Genomic DNA, 14,362 nt, shown 5'->3' on the forward strand with positions numbered 1-14,362 from the left:
GTTACCATGCTTGTGGAGTGGCTGGAGTGTTTGGGAAAGGAAGAAAAGAATAAAGAGATTTCTCAGGTGGGTTGGAAATGGGATCTGCTAGTTAACATAGGGGAGTTATCAAAACTGAGGAGATTTGGTCTGGTTGCTGGGGATTAGCTGGCAATCTTAGTCTGGGTGGACACTGAGGTAACTTAAGCCTCCAGCCCCTGGCACCTTCCTCACCCATACTTTTCCCCAGACTCAACGGGGCTCTGCGCCAGGAGCAGAATTTTGCTGATCACTTCCTCCCTGACAACGAAGCTGCCCAAGCACTGGGCAAGACCTGCTGGGAGGCCCTGGTCAGCCCCCTGGTGCAGAACATCACCTCCCCCGGTAACCATCCCAACCCCTGGCCCCCTTTACCATCCCGTTGTTAGCCCCCACTAACCAGCCTCTTCTTGCTCTACCCTGAAGCCACCTGCTTGGTTATGCTCTTGGCCCTTTTGGTATTTGTGTTTGTTTGGAACCTTAGTCTTCTCACAACACAGGGGCCACCTCCTTTCCCATGTCTCTCAGGTGCCAGGTGACACCGTAAGGTCAGGTGGAGCCTTGCTACCTCCCCTCCCTGGATCATTCTGTCCAACTGCTCTTTCTCCATGCTCCTGTCAAGCCAGCCTCTTCCACTGCCCTGGAGACATGCCCTGCCTTGGCTTGTTTTTCCCAACCTCTAGACGAGGACGGCATCAGCCCCCTGGGCTGGCTGCTGGACCAGTACCTGGAGTGTCGGGAGGCTGCCCACAACCCCCAGAGCCGCGCTGCAGCTTTCTCCTCGAGGGTGCGCCGCCTCACCCACCTGCTGGTGCACGTGGAGCCCTGTGAGGCACCCCCTGCTGTGGGGACCACACCTCGGCCCAGTGAGTACCATGGATTCAGCGGGGAGCTCAGGTTAGGGGCATTGCCTGTGCACCCCCACTCCCATACTACAGGCTTCCGTCCCTTCTCACCCTTCTGCTTCCTACATGCTCAGCCTATTCATCTTCCAGTCTGTGTCAGCCCCACCCAAGAGCATCATTTTGGGTGGCAGCACATCAGGAAAGGCCCTAGGGCTCACCCTTGAATGGGGACCCAGGAACTGAGAGGCTGCTCCCACTTTGCCTCTGCCCCTCCCTGTCTCCATAGAGGGCAGAAACAGAAGCCACGACTGGAGCTCCCTGGCTACCCGGGGGCTTCCCAGCAGCATCATGAGAAACCTGACCCGTTGTTGGCAGTCAGCGGTGGAGGAGCAGGTGGGCGGGACAGGTGCCGGGAGGTAAGGGAACTGTAATGGTGGTGTGTTGGATTGCCTCTTCACGCTGCTGCCCCTTCTCCTCAGGTGAACAGTTTTTTGACATCACACTGGCGGGATGATGACTTTGTGCCACGCTACTGTGAACACTTTAATAATCTGCAGAAATCGAGCTCTGAGCTGTTTGGGCCACGGGCAGCCTTTTTGCTGGCGCTGCAAAACGGCTGTGCTGGTGCCTTGCTGAAGCTCCCTTTTCTCAAAGCTGCCCATGTAAGCCTCCTACCCTCACCTAACCCCTGGGTCTCTTCCGACAAACTCTCCCTTCCCCACCTCCTCAAAACAGCCCACCCTTCCATTCCCATTCAACAAGCGACATGTATTGGCATATAACCATGTCATTAAAAATTTAAAAAAAAAGAAAAAAATAGTCATCTGCAGCGTGCCACCCTAACATACCTTGATATACTTTCTTCTATTCATGTGCATGATTTAATGTCATTCACTCATGAGTAGCTAAAATACTTTATTTTTTCTTTGATCGTTACATTAAAATCTTCGTCTTTTATTATTTGTGCAGGGTGGCCAGTTGGCTCAGTTGGTTAGAGTGTGGCGCTGTTGGTGCATAAATTCCATCTAATGGATGTACTATAATTTACTCCCCCATTCCTATCAGCCCATAAATATTTAATAAGCACTTAAAATGTATCAGGCACTGTGATAAGAACTGAAGATAGATCAAGTCCCTCTCCTCAAAGTTTAGTCTTCTAGGGAAGACAGAGTTAAGCAAATGGTAAAATAAAATGGGACAAGCTCCCTGGTAAGCAAAGAACGGTGTGGAGGGAGCGGGAAGAAAGTGCTGCCTGAACTGCTTCCACATGGGACCATCTTTGTGCATGTAACTTATTTCTTCATATTAAATTATTGTTAGTTTCATTTTTAGACATGTTCAAGGTGAAAAAAACCTTTCATAATTGTTAATATCGTTAATTTGCACAATTGTTAATGATTTTATATAACAGTTTTACGAAAGTGTTGACCAATTTACGAAGCTGTGGGGCTGGGCCGTTCACATCTACCTCCTCACTGTTCCCACTCACCTCTTCCACTTACTTGCTTATGGTTTCCCTGTGCTCTTCCCACTGCCCAGGTGAGTGAGCAGTTTGCCCGGCACATCGACCAGCGGATCCAGGGCAGCCGGATTGGTGGGGCCCGGGGGATGGAGATGCTGGCGCAACTGCAGCGATGCCTGGAAACCGTCCTAATTTTCTCCGGTCTGGAGATAGCCACCACCTTTGAGCATTACTACCAGTGAGTGTGGACTAGGGAATGGGAGGTAGGGGAAGGCAGGATGACAAGGGCAGGGCCAGCTCGCAGGGCCTTGGGAGTCTTGGGTCCAGGCAGACTAGAGTCTTGGAGCAGGAGCCCGGGCCATACTGAGTGCCATACTGAGGCTTGAGCTGTGTGTGCTGCAGGCACTACATGGCGGACCGTCTCCTGAGCCTGGGCTCGAGCTGGCTGGAGGGGGCCGTGCTGGAGCAGATAGGTCCCTGCTTCCCCAACCGCCTCCCCCAGCAGATGCTGCGGAGCCTGAGCACCTCTGAGGAGCTGCAGCGCCAGTTCCACGTCTACCAGCTCCAGCGGCTAGATCAGGAACTCCTGAAGCTGGAGGACACAGAGAAGAAAATACAGGTGGGGGCCTGGGAAGGGATTTGCTAATGCTAATACAAATGGAGCGTAGGACGGAAGAGAGGCATAGAGCAGACCAGAGGAGGCCCACTGCCTTTTGAGAACCCTGTTTCCTTCTTTAGGTGGGCCATGAGGCCAATGGCAAGGAGCATGAGAGAGAGAAGGAAGAGGAAGGTGAGGAAACTGAGGCGGCAGCAGCAGCAGATGTGATGGAAGAGGAAGAGGAGGAGGAGAACGAGGACCTGTATTATGAAGGGGCAATGCCAGAAGTATCTGTGCTAGTCTTGTCACCACGCTGCTGGCCTACTGCTTCCATCTGCCACATGCTAAACCCTAGAACCTGCCTGCCCTACTACCTGAGAGGCACTTTGAACCGATACTCCAACTTCTACAATAAGAGTGAGGAGCTGGGGAGAAGGAACAGGGGACTGGGAATAGGTTGGGATACCGGGAAAGGGGTTGGATTGGCCTCTGGGGTTGGGAGCCTTGATGGGGTGGATTTGAGAAGAAAGGGCAGGAGCTTAGGTTTGTGTTGTGGGCGTGGAGCTATCAGGCACCAGCTCATCAGACTGTTGCCTTTTCTGTCCTTAAAATAAGACCCAGGACTCTCTTTGTGGGTGGTAGGGAGGATGGAGGCAAGGAGGCACCTGAGGCCACCAAAAAGAGTTCTCCTTTAGTGGTAGGTGTCTGGATCCTGCTCAGTCGCTGTAATCTAAGCTCTTCACTGGGGGCTCATCCTGGGCTGGACAGCGACAAAGAAAGGGGAAGGGTATCAGACCTGCCCTCAAGGAATCTGACTAATGGGGGAGACACTGACCTCTCTCATGGATATTCCAGTTGATAAGAGCCCCAGTGCTTCCATTTTCTCCCTAAAAATATGGAGAACTCTTCGAAGGCACTGATCAGAGCTTTCTTGGTGCAGGGCAAGGCATACACTGGGCCCCCAGATGCCTGCAGCTTATCTGGGAGGCAGCACAGAGAAGGCTGAGCTCTAGACACTCAGGCCAGGAGCCACAGTGTCCATGAATGCTGGGCTGCATGCTCTGCAGAGAATAGGGGGGACAAAGCCCAACCAATGGTGTGCCTTCTCCCTGATCCTTCTCAGGTCAGAGCTACCCTGCCCTGGAGCAGGGCCCACATCAGCTACTGCAGTGGACATGGCTAGGCAGGGCTGAGCTGCAGTTTGGGGACCAGACCCTGCATGTGTCCACCGTGCAGATGTGGCTGCTGCTGTATCTCAACGACCTGAAGGTGCCCGAGTCCTCTGTGCCTCCCTGCTGTCTCCTACCTTGTCTCTCTCACCTTTCTTCCCTAACCCTGTCCTTCCCTCCACCCTCTTCACTCCACCGCTTGGGGAGGCCCTGAGTACTCCCTCCTCTTTCTAAGGTGGTCTCCGTAGAGGGTCTGCTGGCGCTCTCAGGGCTCTCTCTGGACATGCTGAATCAGGCAATTGGGCCTCTTACCTCTTCAAGAGGCCCGCTGGACTTTCATGAGCAAAAGGATGTCCCAGGAGGTATGTACTTAGGGCAGAGGGGCTTGAGCCAGGGCAGGCCTTGCTGTGGGCCCCCCACTGAATGACCAGTGCTTATTTCAGGGGTGCTCAAGATTAGAGATGATAGAGAGGAACCTAGGCCAAGGAGGGGCAACGTGTGGCTCCTCCCACCTCAGACCTACCTGAAAGCTGAGGATGAAGAGGGCCGGAACCTAGAGAAGAGACGGAACCTTCTGAACTGCCTCATCGTCCGAATCCTCAAGGCCCACGGGGATGAGGGGCTACACATTGACCAGCTTGTCTGTCTGGTAGATGGGGATGGGCAATGGGTGAGGGAACTTTGGGGTGGGGAGGCAGACCACAGGAGGTAGGTAAACATTTAAAACCTCTGGTTCACTACAGAGCCTGTAGGTTTATAAGGAGTAAGGTTGGGGTATACCTGGTGTCCTTGGAGATTACTGTCCTGGCAGCTTGTGCTTGGATTGCAAGCTAGAGGTAGGGTAAGCTGGGTGTCTCTGACCTATTGTTCCCTCTTCTCTCTCCTTGCCAGGTGCTGGAAGCTTGGCAGAAGGGCCCTTGTCCTCCCAGGGGTTTGGTCAGCAGCCTTGGTAAGGGGTCTGCCTGCAGTAGTACCGATGTCCTCTCCTGCATCCTGCACCTCCTGGGCAAAGGCACGGTGAGACGCCATGATGACCGGCCCCAGATGCTGTCCTATGCAGTCCCTGTGACTGTGATGGAGCCCCACACTGAGTCCCTAAACCCGAGTTCCTCAGGCCCCAACCCACCCCTCACCTTCCACACCCTGCAGATTCGCTCTCGCGGTGTGCCCTATGCCTCCTGCACCAGCACTCAGAGCTTCTCCACCTTCCGGTAGCTCTGGAGATGGGGTCAGGGCTAGGTAGGGCTATTTTATTTCTCCAGAAATAAAATGCAGTTTAAGTATATGGCCTGTGTGGTGACTGCTAGGGACCTGACAGGGTCAAGGGGGCTTCCCTAGCCGAAAGGGGAGAAGAGCCCTCTGGCCCTAAGTCTGTCTAATGCCATGCGGAGAGTCATTTCTAGGGTGGGGATAGCAGCCTGGGGAAACCCGTGGAGGGAGTTAGGGAGTTAGGTGTGTCTTAGTATCTCCTCTCAGCAGAAGATTAAGTGTACAGGGATGGATTTCTGCCCCCTTCTCAAAGGGTGTGGGATCAGAAATGCTTTCACCTGGCAAACTGGAAACCCAAGCATACATTGCCATGTACTGGACGGCATGCAACTTGGGCAGGTTATCAAGCAGGACTCCATTTTCTTTTGTTGTGGAATTGGACCACTCAGTGGGACTCTGACAAGTACCAGGTGTGGGAGCGTTTGACACAGTGAAGACTCTGCCACTGGCCACCACACCTAGCAGTGAGTGCAATGCAGGGCACCTTCCCTAGGTAAGACTGACAAAGTGAAGGTGAGATAAAGGAAATGAAGACACCAGGAGCCTGAACGTGTGCCCTGTCCAGATGCTTTAGGATCTGGGTTGTAAGCAGACCTAGATGGAACTGCAGCTGCCATGAACTCATTTACCCTCTGGCTGTACAGTGCTGCACACTGTGACCAAAGCCAGACCCCAACTAGCCCCATAGGTGGGCCTGTACTGCTCTGATCGGGACCCCTGGCCTCACCCACACTGAAGCAGGATGGGTCAGGTTAGGAGACCCAGTGCCAGAGGTGGAACTCTGTCTTGGGAGAGGCCATTAGGGGAGGAGGGAAGGAGTGACCCAAGCATCCTGAGTCCTAGTCAGCTGAGAGGTGACTAGGAGATAATTACAGGAGGCAGGAGAAGGTGCAGGGAAAAGTCAGGATGTGAGAGGGCAGAGGCCAGACAGAACTAGGTGCCACCCAGGACTGACATTTGGAATTGAATCTGTTCCAGATTACCAAGCAGGGCTCCATTTTCCTTTGTTGTGGAATTTGACCAGTCACTGTGGTACTCTGACACGTACCAGGTGTAGGAGCATTTGACACAGTGAAGACTTTGCTACTGGTCACACCAGTCAGGGTGCCCAGGAAGAGGCAACAAACCAGAGAGCCAAGAGAGGGTGGACCCAGAAGGCCCATACTTGCTTTTCAGTATTGTGGCCTCATGGTGCCATCAGTGGTTCTCACAGCAGAACCATCCTGTTGATCCGTGCTATTCCATGATGTAGAAGACCCGCAGGCGGCAGCAGCAGCAGGCTAGGGCTACGATGGACCCCAGGGCAGTTTGCCACGCGAATGCCTCTGCACCACTGTGTCAAAGATCATGGTCTACTCTTTTACTGGCCCAGCTGTGTCCTTATTCTTGAGCTAGCCCTCTGGAGCCAGAGCTTTTTGCTCTTCTCTGGAATCTCATGCTCTTTATGAGACTATCCTTCCCCATTAGAAAACCAGAGAGGCCCCCTGGGCTCTAGTAGCCAGGCCAACATTGTCACTGCATCATCAGGGACAGGATGGGTCTTTCTCCCACTGCCACCTCTGTGCTGCTGCTGCTGCCCCATGAGCTCCTGCGTGGGCTGAGCTCTATGCTACTAACATCTTCACTGCACTTATACAACCCCTTATTCATCTTCTTCAGTCTCCCATGGGGACCTACCTGCTCATCTACAATGGATGAGTCTCCAGCAATTCTTAAGGGAAGAACATACCAGCCATGGCCCCCCAAACCCTGTACGTTCCTGTCTACAGTCCAGCTCGTGTTGCCTACTGTCCTTAGCACACAAACCCTACCCTGACTCTGGCCTGGTTGATTTGCCCAAATCCAACCATCCAGTAATTAGTTCTGACTTTGCCCTTCTCATCAGCACTAGTCTCTGCCCTCAGGGCTTTTTCATCCTAAGAGGGCAAACACTTCCTGGATGTTTCAGGGTACAGAAGTTTGCTACCCTGACCCCTCTGTGAGACTAACCCCATAGCCTCAATTCCTCATATCCCTACAGCTGGTTTGCACACAGAGGATCACATATTGATTCCATTTATATGAAATGTCCCCAAAGAGGCAAATCTAGAGAAAGTGGTTTAGTGGTTGCCTAGAACTAGGGAGACTGGGAAGAAATGGGAAGTGATTGCTAGAGGGTATGGCGTTTCTTCTTGGAGTGTTGAAAATGTTACAAAATTGACTGGTGACGGTTGCACAATTCCGTTAATATACTAATCACTGAACTGTACATTTTAAACAGGTATTGTATGGTGTATGTGAATTATACCTCAATAAAGCTGTTAACCAATAAAAAAAACAAAAGGAGAACAAAAGAAAAAAAAATCCACCCAAACAAATCCACATCTGAAGCTCAGGGTTCTCCAATGTCTCTTCCGGGTCTTTGTTGAAAAGTAGCAGTTTGAAGGCTTAGGGGACCAATACAGCCTTATCATGGACATAGATATTTTACTGATCACCCTTCATCTGAACCTCCTTCTCCTGCTTGGAAATGCCCCACCATAAATCTAGACTGAAGATAGAGCCACCTCCTATATGTAAAAGACCAGATACTTGCTTTCCCAGGATCCCCTTGCAGCCATGTGACCAAGGCTTAGCTAATCAGGTACCTCTGCTGGGAATTTCTCAGTGCAGAGCAAAGCAGGAGGGTAAGTGGAGAGAGAGTACCTTTGGTTGCAGCAGTGACACCTTCACATTAACAAGGTTGGATTTAGAGTGCTTTTAAATTCTCAGATCTCCCCCGACCCCACACATGCATTTTTGAGCTTCTTGCCAACCTTTACTTAATGTTTCTATGAACCTAATAGTTCAAACATATTTTCCTGTCCCTGCAACATCAAGTAATAGATGTCGCTTTTCATTCTGCCTTTCTTCCTCTTCTTTATAGCTGTGTTTTAGATGTTAGTCTTCCTAATGTTCTGTAATTTATGATTTATCCAATTTTTTTTCAATCCTGCTTGAGATTTCCTGGGCTTCCTGCTTCTTAGGGTTTATAGTCAGTTCTAGAAGATTCTCGGCCTCTTTAAAATAGTCACTTCTGGAACTCCGATTATGCCACACCTTCTCACGCTAGCGCCCTTGTTTTTTAACCTTAGTTACAATTTCTCTGTATCCGCGTGCTTCATATGTGTAACTTCAGATCTACTTCCAGTTTGTTCATAGGTATGTGTAACCTGCTGTTTAACCATAAAGTTTCTAACTTCATACGGTGTATTTTTTATTTTTAAGTTTTAGTTTTTATTGATCTGGTACTTCTTGATATTAGTCATAGTTTTTCTGTAAAATGTTTTATTTTGTATTTTTTATTTTCAACATCTGTCTCTGTTGGTTTGATTGTTGCTCATGGTGGTTCTTTGTGTGCCTTGTGTTTCCACTGTAAATTAATATTCCTTGAAATTTTATCTGAAGAAATTCCTTGAGATCTGGGTTTAAAGTACAATCCTCAAGAGAGGACTGCATTTGCTTCTGCCAGGTGCCTGGAGGTACTACCGACCTGAGGACACTTTGAACTGTATCATCAGCTTGAGGATTTTGCAGTACACATAGGTAGAATGGATTGTAGACCCAAAAAGTATTGAGAGCCAGCTGTCCATACATATTATTGGGGAAGCTTTTTGGCCTCCTCTCCTAACTCCCCTTGCATCCAAAACCAAAGCTAAGTAGCTGACTTGTGGGATTGGTTCACTCTTTAAATTATGTCATGTTTTGGATTTAAATAGGAGGGGTCTCTGATCTGACTTCTCACTTTGTAGGAGGCTTACATTTGTTGCTACCCGACATATGTGGCCCACTAAAACAGTTCTAGGCCACCCACAAACCCCACAAAAAAGGCAGAATAAAAAGAAGAATGACAGGAATGTTTATAAACTGGCTCCTATATAAAGTCCCAGTCCTGGGAGCCATGAACAGACTCCATGGCCTTCACCAGCCTCAAGGTCACTCACTGACACTTGTTCTTCTATATCAGAATCACTGGTTTAGACAAGGATAGGAGAAGGACATGATGACATGATGAACTGGATCCAAGCAGAGGAAGTGTGGCATGGCAAAAGGTTGAGCTGTTCTTATGTAGCCTTGGGGCAGTCCAAGAGCCCTCTAGTCATCTCTGAGCCAATTTAGGGGCAGCTGTGATCCTTGTCTTTGAATGAGAAAGAACCAGAACAGGCCAAGCCCAAGTCTGTCCCCACAGACCCACTTCTCACTGGGGCAGTGGCAGAAGTGAAGACAGTTTCTTATTAGTCTTTGTTCAAAGGGAGATGTCTCCTGTCCTTGCCTGCATTTCGGCGCCTTTTTCTACTCAAGAAGCTGTCTAACTTCTTGCTGCGTTTCAGCTCCTTGAACTTCTCGGCTAGGGCCAACTGGCGCTGCTCAGCTAGAGGATAGGGAGAAAGAAAGCTGGTAAGCAAAGCAGAAAGCACTCCTCTTTGCCTAGGTCAATAATTCTCAACCACTATGCTGGGATACGTGACTTCTTTAGAGTTCATTAGTGTGTATAAGCAAGCTGACTTCTATGATTCTACTCTTTCTTAGTTCAACCAACTGTGAGCTCTTTTTATGTGCCTGGCCCAGCATATAGGAAAGAGGGAGACAGATAAAATCGACACTCCCTGCCCATAATCTAATTGGAGAAACAAGGATGATTACAAATATTTCTACTTTCCTCTAACTTACCATGGGATCCAGCATTCATGCCTCCCTTAGGGAACTTAGGGACCCCCAACACAGTATCCTGCCAATATAGCCTCCGACTCTGTCCCTGTAACTAGCCTGTGATAGTTGTGCCCCACTCACATTTCTTCAGGAAGTATGGACGATGGCCCTGCTGGGCCTGAGCCCGTCGCTCCTGCTTCAGAGCCAGGCGCAGCTCCTGCTGTTGCTTTCGTTCCTGCTGTGCCATCTCTTGCTGCTCCTGGAGCAAAGGTGAGATAGGTGAGTGAGTAGGAGGGACTGTGAATCACTTCCTCCTTGAACTGCTCTCCTCAATGACACACAATTCTGACCCACTCACCATTCGATGAAGCAGCTGCTGCAGTTTCTCATACTCCTCACCTGAATGGTGCTTCTTTAATTGCTTTTTCACAAGCTCCACAGTGGAAAATTAATATGATGGTTAGCATTCTGTAAATGTTACCTGAAATTCTGTGCCAAGCATTATTCTAAGGTTCAAATGTTAATAATACTGAGATAGAATTATCATCCTTTTATGATTAGAAAACGAGCACAGTGAGGTTAAGTAACTTGCCAATAGTCATACAACTGGTAAACTGATGAGCCAGGATCTGAATATAAGAACCAAATTAGAGAGAGTTAAATCAAATAGGGAGCATTTAATCTACCCACCACTATGCTCCCTGTTCCCTCTGCCATATTCTCTAACCTATGCCCTAGTTTCCCACCATTTGGAACTCCCATGAACAAGTCTCATGCAGCACACCTCTTTCTCTTTGGCTCGGATGTCATTCAGGAATTGATACGTTTTGTCAAACACCTCAGGATTATATTCCCCTGACAAATCGTCAAAGCGGGGGTCCCGGGCTACCTTTGGAGAAAACAGAGAGAATATAAAATATCTGTTCGGTCTCCTGTCACTGAGAAAGCACTTTCCTGCCTCTTCCTCACCTTCTTACTGATGGGGACAACTTGACGTAAAAATGGCACCCGGACCTTGGCTGACATTTCCAGAGGCCTATGGTGAAATTAAAGCACAGGTCAAGGGAGCTCCAGACTTGGTCAACAGCCTCCCACCTGCCATCTAAGAAAGAAGACGCCTACTTCAAGGTCCCAGGTGTCTTACAAATTCTGAGGCAGGCCTTGCTCCTCACCTGTGCTTATCTGCAACACACGCATTTTGGACAGGTGGCCTAGAACCTTGCTTCTTAGTGCTGTTTCCAGCTGCCAATTGTTTGTGTGTCTTAGTCACCACTCGGCTCTGCAATTCCAACAGCTCCTCAAATGACATGTTAGATGTGTCTGTGGAAGGGGATGGGGGTGGGAGACACACAACTTAGCATCTCCCATTGCTAGAAAGACATCGTCCCATCCTCATTCCTTGGATAACTGATACTTACCAATATTCTCATTAAAGCAATCACTACAGATCCCAGGCAGCACAGGTTGTAATGGTGCTAAACCGACACCTAACTTCCCAACTGTTCTAGCTTCCTGAGGCCTCCCCTTGCTAAAGAACACGTATATGTAAGGCCAGTGGTGGACCAAGCCACAGTCCCTTCTTTTTCACCCTCCTTTAAATTATTCCTTTACAGGTTTTCCCACAGGGCCTATCTCCCTTGCTTAGTTACCACTGCCAACGTTCTGGTTCATACTTTTAGCACCTCACCTCGATCAGTGCTCTAGCCTCCTATCTCCCAACCTCCAGTCTCATTCCTCTCAGAGCCTTAGCACCTCACCTCAATCAGTGCTCTAGCCTCCTAACTATCTCCCAACCTCCAGTCTCATTCCTCTCAGAGCTATGCTCCCCACTTCAGCCTGAGACATCTAAAATACAAATCTGATCTCATCACTCCCAACTCATTTCCACACAAATATACTTCAGATCATGTCACTCCAGAACTAAAACTCCGCAATGGCTTCTATCTCGCCCAGAATAAAAGTTATAGGCCTCATAATGGCCTGAAAGCCCGTTTGACCTAACCCATCTTCTCTCTAATCTCATCTCCTCCTTCCCACTCCTCTCTAGTCAACTGGTCTCCATAACTGGTCTCCTAGCAGTTCGCACCTCAGTTTCTTTGCAAGTTGATGTTGCCTCTGCTTGGAGCACGTTCTCGGGATGTTTATTTACTCCTTTACCACATTCGACTGATGCTCAAATGTCATCTACTCAGTGAGGCCTCCGATTACTTAAAATTGCACCCCCTCTCGTTTTATTTCTCTCTATAGCTCTATCACCCTTTTGGAAAATCGAGATATAATTAATATGCCATAAAATTCACCCTTTTAAAATATACGATCTTGTGCTTTATTGCCTCTTAATATATTAACTTACTTGTTCTTTTACTGCCTTTTCCAAACGGTAAATTCCACAAGGGCAGTTTTTGACTGCTTTATTCACTACTGTTACCTCCAGCATCTAGAACTGTGCCTGCATACAGTAACTGTTCGATAAATGTTTGAGAACTTTCTTGAATCCTAACCTGCTAACCCGTCCCCTGACTGTGCTTTTGCGTATATACGCGTTTTATCCCTGCGGAAATCCCTCGTTTCTTTAAGAAACTGCTCAGGACGTCCTAACCCAGGAAACATTCCCTCTCACGCCCCGCTTCCCACTGTATTGAGGGTGCTCCCTGCATTGGCCTTTCAGAGAACTTCGCAGGCTCTCAGTAACTGCGCTGCAGGATCGGAGACCACACCAGACCGGGAGCCCCGGACCTGGACTTCCTCCCCGCTCCCGGTGGCCACCGCGCACTTCCCCTCGGCCCGGCGCCGCATCCTCACCCTTTCGTAGGTCCCCAGGCCCCAGAACCCCACCGTCCCGGACCCTGCCGGGCGACCCCACGGCCGTCCCAACGCGGGAGCTCACTCTCGGCATTGGATCTCACCGCACGACAAGAGCGAATGGCGCTATTTCCGCTCTGGCGGTTCCTGCCCCGCCTCTTCCGGCACCTCGGGAGGCCGAGCTTGCAGCACTCGGTGACAAACGAGCAGCAGCTGGTGGCCGGGGAGCCTTAGGCCGAAAAGCGAGGCGCACTCGAGATAACGTCAGCACCTTTTTGTTGCATGGCCCTGGACTCTGCGCCGAGAAGAAACTAGGCCCAGGCTGCGGTGGTATTTGATATTCTAATGCTCTTGGCTGAGAACTCAGAACCTCAGGACCCTACCCCCTTTGCAAACTCCTGCCATCCCCATCGTATTCCACAAAAACAGATCACACGTTTGGTTTTTAATTCATTTTTATAAAATCTGAGCTGGCTGAGAGCGTCAAGGTTACAGCAACAGCTCAAGGAAGGGTGGGATTATCTGCTGGTCCTCGCCTTCCCCAGCTCAGGGAGAAGGGTTTCATGGCAACAGCTGCAACTCCTCTCAGCTCCCAAACAATGCTCATGGCTCAAGCAAGGAGAGGGGGTGAAAATAGAGCTGGGGGAAGCTCCTGAGGCCCAGACACTGCTTGCTTCTCCCTTATCCCAATTCCCTTCACTTCCCAGCAGAGCCTGGCTGGCTTAGGGCAGAGCAGAGGCCCAGGAGCAGTTGGAAGGAGGTGGATGGGACAGCACCAAGGGAAGGGGCCCTCGGCCCAAAGAGGGAGGGAACCTAGCCCTCCCCCAACAGTTCCCCACTGAGTTCACAGCACAGAAAACACCTCTACTCCAACAGCTCCATGCGGAGGTATACCCAGTCCTGGGTCCAAAGGGGCAGGCGGGTGAGAGGGGCAGGGGCAGTGAAGACAACAGCAGGCTCAGTGGGGGGAGATGGCAGAAACGTCCTCCTATCCATGGGAGGAGACGATGGGGCGACTGATATTGCTGTTGGTGGTCATGGCATTCAGCTCCCACCTGGAAAGCCAACAATAACAGGCAGAAAAGACAGAAGAGGGAACATCCAGCCCCCAGCCTAGAACTGCTCGAACAAAACTATGAACGTCCTAAAGCTCGACTACCCACAGCCACCTCTTCTGTATAGCCCTAAGTTTAACAATCAGGCTCCACCTACCACCAGATCTAATACCACTCACTTCTCCACCTGTAAGCTCACGTGAACTTCTTGTTTGTGTCTGTGTCTGTGTCTGTGTCTGTGTCTGTGTCTGTGTCTGTCTCTCTCTCTCTCTCTCTCTCTCTATATATATATATACACATATATATTTTCTTGTTCCCGACACCTGGAGAAAAGCATCTGTGTACCCATCTCAGTAAACTTCCCAACCTACCTTTCCTCTGTGGCTCAGATCCAACCAGGCAGAGAAAAGCATCTGTGTACGCATCTCAGTAAACTTCCCTACCTACCTTTCCTGTGGCTCAGATCCAACCAGGCA

The 14,362-nt window shown here is 49.9% G+C and overlaps 3 protein-coding genes across 6 annotated transcripts in view; 1 reads left to right on the top strand and 2 right to left on the bottom strand.

The window, feature by feature from the left end:
- The window catches only part of CUL7 (cullin 7), a 15,599-nt gene extending 10,222 nt beyond the window's left edge, over nt 1-5,377 (top strand). Inside the window, exons 17-26 of the mRNA XM_006926531.3 lie at nt 702-884; nt 1,150-1,256; nt 1,343-1,525; nt 2,403-2,563; nt 2,728-2,944; nt 3,064-3,340; nt 4,047-4,192; nt 4,328-4,454; nt 4,536-4,741; nt 4,984-5,377. Coding sequence (XP_006926593.1) covers nt 702-884; nt 1,150-1,256; nt 1,343-1,525; nt 2,403-2,563; nt 2,728-2,944; nt 3,064-3,340; nt 4,047-4,192; nt 4,328-4,454; nt 4,536-4,741; nt 4,984-5,307 — 1,931 coding nt within the window. The 3' untranslated portion in view covers nt 5,308-5,377. The remainder of the gene's footprint in view (nt 1-701; nt 885-1,149; nt 1,257-1,342; nt 1,526-2,402; nt 2,564-2,727; nt 2,945-3,063; nt 3,341-4,046; nt 4,193-4,327; nt 4,455-4,535; nt 4,742-4,983) is intronic.
- A 2,364-nt stretch (nt 5,378-7,741) lies between these two features.
- Nucleotides 7,742-13,242, bottom strand: RRP36 (ribosomal RNA processing 36). Its single transcript, XM_025042854.1, has 8 exons — nt 13,215-13,242; nt 12,917-13,060; nt 11,202-11,349; nt 10,999-11,065; nt 10,814-10,918; nt 10,388-10,462; nt 10,171-10,288; nt 7,742-9,751 (listed from the first exon to the last, which is right to left on the bottom strand). Exons 1-8 carry the CDS (start codon nt 13,240-13,242, stop codon nt 9,615-9,617), a joined length of 822 nt encoding a protein of 273 aa, XP_024898622.1. The 3' UTR covers nt 7,742-9,614.
- Nucleotides 13,243-13,268: 26 nt separating this feature from the next.
- KLHDC3 (kelch domain containing 3) overlaps nt 13,269-14,362 on the bottom strand; it is a 6,341-nt gene continuing 5,247 nt past the window's right edge. For all 4 annotated transcript variants that reach the window (XM_015600312.2, XM_006926532.3, XM_006926533.3 and 1 more), the window contains one exon: nt 13,269-13,886. In XM_015600312.2, coding sequence (XP_015455798.1) covers nt 13,820-13,886 — 67 coding nt within the window. In that variant the 3' untranslated portion in view covers nt 13,269-13,819. The remainder of the gene's footprint in view (nt 13,887-14,362) is intronic.

The sequence above is a fragment of the Pteropus alecto genome, unplaced genomic scaffold (genome assembly GCF_000325575.1).
Source record: "Pteropus alecto unplaced genomic scaffold, ASM32557v1 scaffold7, whole genome shotgun sequence".
Classification (NCBI taxonomy): Eukaryota; Metazoa; Chordata; class Mammalia; order Chiroptera; family Pteropodidae; genus Pteropus; species Pteropus alecto.